This window comes from Amblyomma mixtum, chromosome 2 (assembly GCF_055824585.1).
Source record: "Amblyomma mixtum isolate Tamu chromosome 2, ASM5582458v1, whole genome shotgun sequence".
In the NCBI taxonomy this organism is placed as follows: Eukaryota; Metazoa; Arthropoda; class Arachnida; order Ixodida; family Ixodidae; genus Amblyomma; species Amblyomma mixtum.
Window position 1 is genome coordinate 88,712,911 of NC_143013.1, and position 13,675 is coordinate 88,726,585.

The 13,675-nt window shown below is 46.8% G+C and overlaps 1 protein-coding gene across 2 annotated transcripts in view; it reads right to left on the bottom strand.

Annotated features, from left to right (window-relative positions):
- Positions 1–10,754, bottom strand: part of LOC149360070 (clotting factor G beta subunit-like) — a 52,596-nt gene extending 41,842 nt beyond the window's left edge. Inside the window, exons 1-3 of one of the 2 annotated variants that reach the window (XM_089572160.1) lie at positions 10,482–10,754; positions 3,134–3,161; positions 943–1,070 (exon numbers count right to left, since the gene is read on the bottom strand). In XM_089572160.1, coding sequence (XP_089428286.1) covers positions 943–1,070; positions 3,134–3,161; positions 10,482–10,523 — 198 coding nt within the window. In that variant the 5' untranslated portion in view covers positions 10,524–10,754. Of the gene's footprint in view, positions 1–942; positions 1,071–3,133; positions 3,162–10,225; positions 10,441–10,481 lie in introns of those variants that run through there. The other variant, XM_089572161.1, reaches the window with a different exon arrangement.
- Positions 10,755–13,675: the final 2,921 nt, after the last annotated feature.

Consider the following 13,675-nt stretch of genomic DNA (forward strand, 5'->3'; position numbering starts at 1 on the left):
GTTCTAAAAATCCTTTCACTACCGAAGCATCTATTTATTTTATAAATTAGGGGACTAACTGTAATAGTTAAAAAGATAGCTATTTGATTTTAATTCAGGGTCTCGTTAGTTAACACGTCTGAGCTGTTTTCTGAAGCGCACTAGCTGCTATAGCGCTCAGCGTAAGCTCCTTTCAGCAAGGCAACACTTACGTAGAAGCTATAAGTTGAATCGGATCTCAGATTGGCCTGCGGTCAGTTTTCTGATCTGCACATTTATCATACAGAACGAAAAGCCAGACGGTTTAACTGTTGTGTTGTGTTGTGTTAGTTTTTTTTGGCGCACAACCGACTGAGGCAGGGGCCAAATACGAGGTTAAAAGTCGGCTTATTTGTTTGACTAATTTTTTTTTCAATCTGTGCTTTCCTTCCAATCTATACCTTTAAAAACCTAAATATACAGGACAAATCAACAAGACGGCTTTCACCTAAGAGCAATAATGAATGGAATGGTATGTCTTCATTGTAAAAAAACTCCAGAGTGTTTTTTCCTTAGTGTTTCGGGTTTTCTGCACGAAAATAAATCATGGTTTAATTTTAGATTAACATAGGGGTTTGTCTTGTTTTGTAAGTAAGAAGCTAGGAGTAAGATGCCGTATACGAAGCCGGCACAGAATTTAGAAACTGAATTCTCAGCGCTGCTGCAGAGCAAGAAACTTTGGGTCTGCTCATGGGCAAACTGAAACCACGTGGCCTGAGAGCGCATGCTCGTCACACGACGGCACATGTATCACGTGCTCTTCTCCCGCTTACTGCTGTTGCCGCAACAATAGCTGCTATTTAGGCGCCCATAATGATAGGTGCCTGAATAATAATCACTGCTCATAGCGTGTTTCTAAGTCCAAACCTTCATGCGTTCGCAGCAAACTCCATCTCTAATGAGCCGTGCTCGTTGGTCACTTACCTCAACTTTGTACTGAATTTGCGTGTCTGGAGGGTAATAGTAGTCAGGATAGTTCGGACTTTCGATGTACTGTTCCGGTTGTTTCTTTGTCAGTGTGATCACTTTGCTGGGAAGAACATTTACGGCCACTGAAAATGCCCAAATTTAATTCCGGTTTATGCAAAAACCTCGGCTCACAACCGCTTTACACACACAGTAGTCGCACAGCTAGTGTAGTGACAGCGCACACTTCGTCTCCGTGTAGACTTGCAAAACACATGTCTTCGTCTTCCTTTGCAGTGTCATGCCTCAGGGTGCACCCTAATTGCTGTGGTGGTCACTGTGCGCTGAGTGGAATCGCGAATTCTAGCGTGTTCAAAAACGTACCATAAACGAGCATTCAAATCTTGAAAGCAAAACTTACACAACGTAGGAAGACGAGGTGGACAGTGCGAATATCAGGTTTGCTTAAAGCGTGCAACGTTTTTTGCATACAGGAGCAAACATTTGTTTTCAATTTGACGCTACTGGCGAGCGGTGATAAGAGTTGCATGATAAGGTTGATAAAGATGGATGACAAGGATGACTAGGTACTAGCCACAAAGCCGCTTGAAGTAGCTTGTCTCGCCTCCATAAAGAGGTGGTTCTTGCTTAGATTTCTTGGATTTCGTATGTGCAGGTGTTCGCAGTTTTGTCTCTAACTGATGTCTTGCAGCCTTGTCTGGGAACTGCAGGCCCCTCAAGGTGCAGGCTATGTTGTCAGCTTGATTTTGAGCGGCCTCTCATGCACTCTTGCTATTTTGTTTAGGCGTCATCCTCTGCCCTGCCTGCCTAGTTTACATCCTGATTAGGCAGCAGGAGGAAGTGGTGCCTTTCTGCTACCACATAAGACGACCTCGACGCCACTTACCCTAGTGGAATCTCTGATGCAGCCAGTAGCAGCATAAGAGAATAAAAGTAGGCCACAGTGGTGACGTAGCCAACGAAGGGAATGTAGCTAACCACATTCTTCTAGAACGGAAAGTTTGTGAAACATTACTCTGGGACCTAAAGCTGTAACGTGCTTGTCTTATACACAACGTTTTCTGATTCGGCTGATCGTACCATTTAACGTGACTTTAGCTCGGCCTCTGTCGTGTCCTGGGCTGTGCTACTCAACTCTGGCTACAATTAGTTTTTTTTTGCTGAAGGTGGCGAACATTGGCAATCCCACGTAAACTGACGGAACTGCGAACTCTCACCCGCTCCTGATTTGCCTCTTCTTTATAAAGCAGTCCTGATGCTCCCATTTGTAGGGCGCACATCCAAGCTGGCAGGAGTGCCCAAAGTTGCCCCTTACGAGTTTCTTGACTGCAATTCCGTCACCCTCCCCCCAGCTCATCTGAATAAGATGGACAAGCAGTACATATCATTCTGCGCTGTGAGACTTGCGTGAAGAACTACACTTCAATGGAATATTGCTTTACAGTGAGCTTTTGAAAATTGTAATGAAGGTGGAGTGAATGTAAGCATGGTCTTGCATTATGCGCCAAAGAAACAGACAAGGGAAGAGTATGCAGTGATGTATATCTAGTATGAAGTATTATTCTGCCGTTGATCAATACCACAAATTAAAAAGAAATGAAAAAGTTCCCCTATGCTCCTTGGTTTCGGTGGCTGTTGACTTCCCTCATATGGTCCAAAAAACTGGCATATATGATGGAAACTGTGTCAGAGTATTCTTGGCGCACCCATTTTTGTAGATCTCAGTCTCATAAATTCTCAATCGAGCTGCTCAGTTCTTTTATCTCCAGTTTTCATGAAGATCTGTGTGACGTTTTCGTTTCCGCTAACTTCATACTAGATAGCTTCCAGATTTAAAGCAATGAAATGTGGACAGGCTTCTAACATGGGCTCTCATGTGTCTCATACGTACGTACGCTTTTAAATATATTCGTCTCAAAACAAATCGCGCTACTCAAAGAGATCAGCGGAAGTTACACAAGCGCTAATTATTCAACCTATACAAGGCGTACATAAGATAGATTTTATAAGCAATAATGTAATGTATTTTGTAAGACAGAGAAAAATCACTAGATTGGAAGCCTAGAAAGGACCCTAAGGTATTCTTTCAACACTGCAAAACTACACGATTCATACCTGCATTTTCTTTTGGAGTGTGAATAGTAACTGAATAAATACGCTGTTCTTTTGTAAACAGCGTGATTCATACCTGACAGTGTCCATAGGTCCAACAATATCTGAAAAACAAATATACGCGCATGCATTCACTTTTGCGAACAGGTATAAATAAACAGATTATGCATGGCATCAACTGCTCGTCAACACCATCTCTCATGGCACGTCTTTAAAAGCACGCCGTGCTCTCCAAAACAAATGGTGCTCTCCAAATCAGTTCCAGCTCCCCGGGGTACCAGTGATATATTTGATAAGCTGTCTTACGAAGCACCCTCCGCGCTGCCCAAGATATTTAAACTTTATCAAACTAGCATAACAAAAGGAATGAAGTCACACATCAACACTGCCTTGATCTAGCAGAATGAGGCACGCCATCTCTGCATTTTTTTAAGTGGAAGGGTAAGGGTCGCTCACGATTAATATTTTCACGGCATTAAAATTTGGTCGATTGATATGGTGAATAATAAAAATTTTATTAAGCACATATTTATGACCTGTTTGGTTACCCATCAAACCAGCAATAAATATCAGTTAATAGTTTAGTATAATTTATGCTGTTGTACTTCGAATAGAGGGAAGATGAGTGTGTTATCGCTGTCCACCGCAGGGACGTCTTTGTTGAAAGCGAAGGAAAGTAATTTGTCGGATTTAATCTGATGTCCAAAAACCGTTTTCGTTAAAGAGCACCGTCGGGAATTGGACGTGTGGCCATATTCCTCCTCACAATCTGCAGGCCCTGGGCAGGAAGCATTCAGCAAATCATGGGCCCAGCTGTCAAAGCATCTCGCTCACTAGAAAAGTTCGTGGCTGGCTAGAGCCCGTAGCCTTGCCTATCATAATATAACATCCCACGGTTGGCGGAGCACTTGCCAATCGACCAGACTACTGACGTGTAAAGAGCATCGAGAATTCAGGCCGCGGTTTGCTGGCCCCTTCAGTTCAGTGCCAGCCTATATGCGAGTCCGGGCGTGTGTGTGTGTTGCTACCCATAACTCTGCCTGGTGCAATCTTGTGAGGTGTTCGTTGGGAAGAGTATGTTTATGACGGTCGTCACGCTCTTGTAACTGCGTAGTACAGCGAGGCGAGAGTGTCAAGATTTTGGAACCTCTCACCTCTTCCATTTCACATTTTCTATTAACGACGTCGCGTCTGCGTCGGTTCCAGAACACAGAGTAGAGGGCAAACACAAGAGTAGGGAACCATGACAGTGATTTATCTTTTATTGTTTCCCCCGACCATCTTCAGCGACCTGGTTTTCCTTTTTTTTTTAATCTTCAATGGAACCATGATATTCTTTTCCTCTTCTAATCCTTTGCTTTCACTAGGTCCTTTGATCAGTGTCGATGTCGTTGCATCTTTTCGTGGGTCCAGACGTCTCTCTACCCAAAAATCAGAACACTGGATATTGGAAAGAAAAATGTGCAAACCGCGTAATCGAGTCCTTCGTGCTTTCATTTTTTTTCTGTCTCTTCCGGTCGGTGAATTGGTTCAACGGTACACAGTACCAAATCAGCTGCCGCACCACGCATGTAGTCTATGCTTGACTATCTTTCTTCTATTCTTTCTTCTATTCGCTCTCTTAAGCATTCAAGCGAGAGTGGGTGTGCGTACGGGAGTAGCGGCGGGACTAGTCATGTTTGCAAGAGGTGTGGACATACGCTTATCACTCCTGCCAACCGTGAGTTTCAGATCGGCGAATTCGTCGCCACTTGAAAGCTCATACTTCGGGGGAATGGTGCACCTTGCTTCTCAGGGGCTCTGTGATGTAGCAGTGCGCTGACCTCTCTAGGGGTTAATATAGTGGCTCCTGTCACCCCTACCTTCCGCCCTTTATGAACTCCCATCCCCATACACACTTCAAGTTTTTAATGAAGTGGTATCGCGCCTAGAGAAAAGACACCGCGGAAAGGTCTCGAATGCCACGATTCAATGCTAACTACTGCCTGCTCTCTGTAAGCAAGCAAGCCTTCGTTTGTTGCGTTGACTATGCGCAAACTCCTAGGCGTGCCTTTGCACCTGCGCCACATTCCACAGACCATCTCTCGTTTTAATCAAAAGCCGTAGCGAAATCTTAGCGATGACGGCAGTCGTCTAAAGCGTGCCTATTCCTTTTGATACAGTGTGTATAAAGCCAAGTTATTTGCAACTAATTCATATTGTTCACAGAGCAACGAGAACGCCTTGTTCTGCCTTGCTGAACGTTATTTGCAACCAAGTTCAATTGTCTTTGAGTGCAGAGTAGCTAACTACGTCCTCGCTTTTCTTCGAACTGCTAGGCTGCACTCGCCGTTCGCACCGTTGCGCAAACCGAATAGCGATGACGATGGAACCAACATAGAGTTTCTCAATATTACCTGGAAGGAAAGCTGGCGCCACCGCCTATGTGAGGTTCTTAAAGAGCACTTTATCTACCTCCGGGAATGCCGGGAAGGCGAGGATTCTTATTTGGCTTCGACATCAAAGCATCAATACTGCCTCGGAAGCAGCCGCTGCGCCGCTAGGCTCCCGTTTGCACGGAGATGAAATTATTTTTATAGCGCGTTTCTCACTTCTTTAATAAATTTAACACAAGTGTTAGGCTAGTACTGAATATTCAACAGCATTTGTTTGAGACTCGCCGTTTAAAGAGCCGTATTGTTTGGCTAAATCTATATTTCATACCCAACAATAGCCAAGCCAAATACTCAACCTCATCTTCCCAGAATTCCTGCGCCTCTCCATGATGAATAACGAGCTGTGCCGCCATCTTTCTTTCTAGGTAATATTCAGAAACTCTATGAGAACCAAAAAGCTTCCTACAGTCCATCTTAAGTTGTGTTCTTATTGCGCAGAACCTTCTTGAATTGCGAACCTTTCCTCCGCGGTTTTTTCGCGCAGGCCACAAGACAAAGGGAGGTCTCGTCTGCGGGAGCTGTCATGTCAAGCCTGCAGCCGCATTTACAGCTTTAGTGCCTGTCTAGCTGACGTGACCTGGGAGTGCAGTAAAGGTTAGGCAGCGCCTGTCGCTAGGAGCATTTCGGACTCACGGTTAGTGTTGGCGGCCGCAGCAAAGAGGGCAAGCTTTTCTTTGTGTTCTATCCGGACGCTTTTGAAGCTAGAGACTTGGCCGGTTGATGGACAATTTTTCCTTCGTGACGTGCGTGAGCAGTACTCGCAGGAGACACGGAGTGCAGATCAACCGCCTCGAAAGGTCTCGAGCAATGTCCAGACAAAGTACGACACTTAACCAATGCGTTTTGCTTTTCCTGAGATCTGCTGCGGCTACCTACTGCTCTCTGCTAGGAGCCAAACAGGTTAATAAAAGGTTGATGGGTTTTTCCAAAGAAGTGCAGAAGGCTCCACTACATTGAAAAAAATATTGTGCGATGACTAGTATTTTGAAATGGGAATTCTGAAAAGGACGTCATCAACTTTTTTACAGTACACGCATAGGGTCCCAGTACTGCACTTTATATTAATTACAATATCTACGTTGTTTCGAATTCGTTTTGCTTGGAACACAAAGAAAGAACAAACGCCGCTCACACAGCAAAGAGTGAACAATAGCTACGAATTTCAAAGCTCACGTTACTGCTAAGCGACAGCATATACTTCCTCCCACAGTGCACTGTTCGTGCGTTCTACGTAGCTCTCAGATAGTCCATCGCAACCGTCCAGCAATGCCACGCGCTTATTATGCCTTTTTGAAAACAAGGTCCCACAGAGCACGGAGAGCTCGTCTCCCTTCATTTCTTTTACGATAAGAAAGATGACGTGTTAAGCACTCAAAGGAAAGAAACAGTTTCTAGGTGTGAGGAATTTATCGATGAAACGCCTTGTGTAACGGCAATTCTAGGACAGAACGACTACGAAAAAGTGCCGGGCACAACACAGACAGCCTGAACGAGAAGCACAGCTCTGAACGCAGCGCTTTTTCGCTGCCTACCACCCGTTCATGCTTAGCCATTATGTAATGGAACGCTTTGCTCTAATTTTGGCTTCTTCGAGTTTTTTGTCGAGTTCCAAAACATAATATCCACCCATTCCGTTCATTCTGTTTTTTCTTTTTTTTTTGTTTCCTTCAGTGAAGCCCGTTCTCAGCTGGCACCCTAATCCGAAGATCTCGCACTCAGAAGCCGAAAGGCATTGCCACTGAGACAACGTGGCGGTGGACAAGGCCAATTGGAGACGCTGATTTTGAGAACAGTAAAAACTAAAACCACCTGTCGCGGGAGTTTAATTAAATGTCATAGCATGCGTTCGTTTTCTCCCTTGCCTGTATCTAGGCGATGCCAAAAGGCCACCGCACATCATCAAATTATAAGAGCATTTCAGGGCCTATGATAACGCGGTATTATAAGTTGAGGTGTTGTTCGTCCGAGGTCTTTGAAGCATTCTCCCATCGGGTGAGAGTGACTCGCACACTGAATTATACCAGGCGTCCCAGTTAACTACAGCCATGTTTTTAAACAGGGAATGTCCAAGTCAAATGAAACCAACTGAGTGCTGTCAAGAGCCGTGTTGTCTAGTCTGCAGCATTTTTTTCTTCTGAAAGTAAATCAGTAAATACTGATTAGCTATCTTTTTATACATTTGCTTTGTAAAAAAATTGCCAACTCGGAAGTTGTAGATCGTGTTGAAAAACCAGAGTGAAATGTTCACAGCAACGTACCACTTAGGCAGATATTTTTTTCCTTTTTTTGTTTCCTTTTTTTCCATTGTTTGTTGTATATTTTCTGCCCACTCCCCTCTGCAATGCCTGCAAGGCCCTGAGGGTAAAATGAAATGAAATAAATAAATAAATAAATAAATAAATAAATAAATAAATAAATAATATTACCAGTCTAAAAATAAAGCCATCAAAATGAAAAACCTCCACGTGATAGTGATGCTACTTCGGTGCCCCAAGGCGCTCTCCACAAGATCTGCTCATGTCTAAAACGCTGCCCCCAATGCAGCTTTGCGTTTGCAGTTTCCGTAAGATGTGCGCCACCAACAGCTAACCCATTGGCGGAGTTCATTTTCGGTGCGCCCCAAAAAAGAAAAAAAATCGGCGTAAACAACATATGGTAAAATTTTTGATCCGCTGCTTTTTAAAAGAACCTCCAATTTCCGAATTGGCACTTTCTCCGAAGCCAATAACTGAAAGGTCAGTGAATTAGTGCGTACTAATAAATTAACCTTGCAGCACAATAAAATACTGCGATTAGGCAACATGACCCTCGGCAGCACGCAGCTTGTATCACTCGCGTAAGACATTGTTTTTTTTTAAACTTGGTTTCATTTATCTCAGACCTCCGGTGTATGTATGCATATATACCTATATGTGTGTGTATTTCGTGTGAGTTTGATTAGACGTCAGCCAACTCACAAGGCAAATTACTTCTCTATTGATCTGCAATTCATCTTACCCTGCGTCATCTGCAGGCACTGCAGCTTACCGTGAACGGAAGAGGATGTCGCGAGAGCATATGAAAGCTTAACAGAGATCAGGTTACCGCAGAAGAAGGAAGGTATGGCGAGAGCGTAAGGCGCAAGTGGAGGTTGGTTGCCAAGGGAACCACTTCAAGAGGGTTACCCTGGAAGGATTAGGAGGACGTTTATCGTGGATGGAGGATGGCACGGCGAGAGCGAGGAATGCGTAACCGGAGGGTGGCTACCGCTGAAAGAGGGACAGCATGGCTAGAACCGAGGAATGTAGCACGATCCATCCGCGGGAGCTGCTGTGAATCGCGCCGCCAGAGGAGAGGGTCATCAGTGGCGCTGCGCGCCTTGAGCGGCGGCCTGGAGCGGATCACAAGCAAACCCCTTGTGCTGTATGCTTTTTACGGGGGTTGTACCTGACACAAAGTGTTCGCAGAGGGGGTCCTACAGCTTCGCCAACTGAGCGCCATTGTCAGACAGTTTGCGCGGCCCAGGAGACCAGCTATTCATATCACGCTAGGCTAAAGAAATCGTCGGTCATTTGTTAGCAGTACTCGCCAACAGGTGTTCTGAACAGATCCTGAAACGTGAATGTGTTTTCTTTCTATTTGTTAGGGCTGCTTTGAACAAATGACTGTTTCCGTTCGCAATGTTCGCTCCTCGCCAAAGCGGTGCGTCGTAGAATTGTGGACTGAGTTAAAGAAGTGATTTCAGTGCTAGAGACTTTGCCGCTAAAGCTGAAGTAGTTCAGTACGGTTCAATTTTCGTTATAGTAGCGTAGAGCAGCGGTGATGTTTTGCCCGCTGTAGCGTCCTTTCATGGTTCACTTATTGAGCTAGACTGTTGCCCCCAAAAAACGCCCAGATACGCTCACGAATTAAAAGCAGTGAATAGGTTAGTTCAGCTTAACTTTCTTATGTACGTTACAAGCGTTGCTCTCAGTTATTGAAAGCTAAACGTTTTGCGAAAAGCGCTAGTCAAAGTACGATCTTAGGAAACGTGCTATCAGCAACGAATGAAACGCGAAGAGAACTGACGTGTCAGCGCGAAAAGCGCCAACATATTCGCTCCTGGAGTTGAATTATAAGTGATGTCCATTAACACCTCTAAAGAATAGTCTTCGCGCCTTCGGTGTTAAACTAGCTTCCTCTAGAATTTAAGTTCCTCCGGCTAAGAGGTTCTCAATATGGTGTTCGTGGTTTACTTTCTATTGTCCGCGTTTCATTTGTTCCTGGTTGTACATAGCGGGGGATACAGGAGAGTGCACTCCAGTGTGCAGCCTTTTAATGAAAAAGAAACCGGAGAGGGATAATCCTGGGATAGTCTGTCTTAGCTAGTGGGGCAATCTGTAGTCAACAAAAGTGGCATTTAAGTGACATCTCCGTGACTGCCGCACGGTTGCCTTGTTTCTGACGCAGAATGAGAAACAGATTGAGTCGAAGCGTTCTTGAGTCGGTTAAATAACTAACTGTTGATCATCGTCATCTGTTATTTTGCCCTCAATCTTCCCGTTTAGAACATTGCATGCGCAATACCGAAAGTCGAGTGACTTGGTTCAAGTTCATGATAAACTTGAACAAACCGGTGATTTTTCACCATAAAAATGGAATAAAGGGGCATTACATGAAGGGACATTACAACCCAATGAGCCTTACGCAGTTCTTAGGCTGAAACTCAATTACAGCAATTTATCTTCTAAAGCAGATGGATGGTGACGTCTTACCTTCCCTGCTTCTTGAGTGCACTGACGCTTCTGTTAAGGACCTCCGCCTACTAGAGCGCTTAACATAGTCCATTCGTGCTGTGCTGGCTCCGGCATTGGTGAAACAAAAAGAACCTCAGCGCGCACGCTCACATCTATGCAGTGTAGGCGCAGCGCAGCTACCTCGCGGCAACTGACAGTAACGATAGCGTCTTTCGGAGGCCTGGAGAACTCGCGATAACAACACATGCAAAAGGCGACCGTGAAAGTGACTCACCGAGACGAAGAATAGGAGCGCAGCTGGCGTGCTCAGTTTCATGCTCCTCTTGAATTCCTTTCGTTCGTGTGAGACTCAGAATTTTACGTTTTGAACCCCTTATCTTTTTTCTTTTTTGTATGGAAATGTTCTGACGGCGTTCTCTTAGTTACACTGGACGACTGCCGTCTTTACTCTCGCTGTTTGCGGCGAGAAAGTGGGGTGTTCGCGTGCGAGCTCGAGCACGTTGTGCGCACTCTTCATGGGGGATGTCGGTGGAGCGGTCGAGCTACCGGGCATGTGCGTCTCACCGCGTTCTCGCATGTGCCGCTCGTACGTCATTTCTTGCGAAGCAAGCGACAGAACAACAAAAGACAAAATGTGCACCGTCTGCGGATTTTGTCTTGTATACTGCGTCTCGCCTGAGCGTAGAAGACAACTTGTTTCTGAGTGCACAACAGACGGCAAAAAAAGAGAAAAGAATAAGAATTGCAGCGAATAATGTAAAGCTCACAACAATGGGAAGCGCCTTCGATGGGGTTACTTTAGTTCTCCGTCCGGCAGCGAACAATGCAAGAACGCTTGCGGAAGCGTGTTCACTACTACTGGTTTGAAAAAAAAGAAGAAAAAAAAGATGCGCAGAGCAACTTGATTGCAAAAAATTTGTGCTTTTAATTATTAGCACTAAATGTATTCTGGTCAGAACGATTTAAGAATTAAAGTGACATGATATTTCACACCCCAAGCCACTGAGTAGCTATTGACTTGATTCCTGTTTTCATATGCAGTCCCACAAGTGCCACCTTGATGATGTTCTTTGGGTCCAGAATGACTAAGCGCTATTTTTTTTTCACAAAATTTTAAAGGATATTTGAATGCGTGCAGTCAGACTCCTGCTGCTGCTGATGAAATTTAAACTTGTCGGCAAAAAATTGCAGAAGTGGTTTCAGCCTTGGCAACACGTAGATACAGCGCTTGATGCTTTGCAACATTAATATGCGAGATCCCCGTCAGCACACGGTGCAATATTGTTACCCTGACGGACTACGGAACAGCTCAGGATGCTTCAGCCCACAATGCAGGAACAACAGCACCCCCCCCCCCCCCCACTACCCCCAACTATCTGCACAAACCGTGAGGAGATGCACGGTGCACTGTCATATTATCACACCTCTACAGTAACGGAACCACGTTGTAAGTAAATGATAAGGCTGCGGTCACTATAAATCGCATAAGGGGCTCACCACACGAAACACTTCTTGAATCTCCTCATAGGTGACGTCCGCGGGCAGGCGAAGGCGTTTTCGAACTCGGCCGCCTGGCTAGCGGCCATGTCACAGCGTCGCGTGTTGTCGGCCGTGCACATAAACAGGCAGCTGTTGAGCAGAACATGCTCCTCTTGCCCTCTTCCGAATACTCGCAGTGCTGTACCCACGGCCATGACGTCCGCCAACCGCGAGGAATAATCTCTTGTAGAGCGATTGAGCCTCAGGCAACGACTCAGGATATCGAAGTGCGGGACAATCTCCACATATGGGTCCGGCGCCGAATGCAGACCAGTGAGGCCGATGCTGTGCAGAGCGGCTCGAATGAGGGCCACGCTGAGCAAACTGTACTGAGACGACTCAACGTCGCCGTAGTTGAACAGGGGAGGTACCAGAGCCACGGCCGGAACAAATACTGTGTTGTTCTTGATGAGCACGTTAGGGAACGCAGAAAGCAAAGCAAACGACTCTTCCGTGCGCGTCAGCGACCACTTCCACGCCGCCATCAATGCGGCGCGGTAGTCTTCCGCAAAGCTGCCCGTCCCCTTGGGCAAGTAGGCGTAGTGGTCGTTGAGCTGCTCCATTCCGTCCTTGCGTGCTGGTATTCCTCGCACGAACTGGAGCCTGAAGACGCGCTCGATCAAGTGCTCCTGCTGCTTCGCCGGCAGCCAGTTTGCCTCGACTACGGAACTCACCACAAACTGCTTCACTTCATGCAGGAATGATGAGGTTTTGGCCTGCGACTCGACCGCGTAGCTGGTGAAGAGGAACGGGGCGTGGGCCGCCAGGCCGGCCACTCGCTCGACGCAGTCGAAGCACCCGTTTTCCAGCGTGTTGTCCTCAAGGTCGATCGGAGCAGTGCAGGCTCGCTCGTGTCGGAGAAACTCCCAGACCAGGTACGCCTTGGTGTTACTGGTCTGCAGGAGCTTCATCAGGAACGGAAGGAGCGCTCCGTTAGCCACTTCAATTCGATCAGCTTTGTCGAACGCCTCGCTGCTGCGTTGATTAAGCTCATTGATAAGGAGCGAGGAGTTTAGTCCGTACCTATCAAGCTCCTCTACTGCTATCAACAAAGGCGCGTAAGCCACCAGGTTCCCAGCCTTCTTCCACAGCATGTGCACGTAGTTCATGGCTTTCAAGATTCCTCTGCCAACGTCTGAGTGCGATAGCAATTCCTCGAAGGATCTTTGCGGTGAGCGGGGACTTCCGCCGCTGCTTAATTTTTCGTGGTTTTCAGCGTTTTGCAAGAACTGCTTGTTCACCTTGACTTGAAGGCGCAGTTTGGAGTCTGAACGCCTCGGAGCAACGTCGAGCCAGAAAAATCCGCCATCCTGGTAGCGAGCTGCCAGTCGCGTAGCAAGATCAGCTGCGCTGTCGTTCGTGGCCAAGAAGGCAATTAGCTCGTCGATGCTCACACTGTTGCCGATACTCACCAATCCGACGTTGCGCCGTGATGTCTCGCGGCATACGTCGTACAAGGCAGCGGCACGATCCACGGCGGGCCATTGTGTATTGCCCCGCAGTCTCCAGGCAGCTAGAGCTTCCGCAGCCAACGACCGCAAGAGGCCCCTGAGAAGGCTTTCCATAGGCCGCCCATAGCAGACTCCTTCCCCGCACACAAAGTCGGAGAGACCAGCGCAAGGCGATTTGCCCCTGCCGTCCGTGCAGGAAGAGAGAAGCTCCTTGTAGCGGTGGCAGAGGGTGGAGTTGCAGGCCACCGCGCCCAGTAGGTCGCTCCCGGGACGCAGGAGCGGTTTGACAGTGGCGGCATCTTGTCGCCAGCGCCATATGCTCTGCAACAGGAACGCCATGCCAGTGACAAACGCGATGACGCAAACCGCGATCGTCGTCGCCACTATCCAGCGCTGGAACTGAACGTCGCCAACGAAATCGCAGGTGTTGTCTGTAGACGCCGAGGGAGGCAAGGTCACGGTAGACTGCAGGCAAACA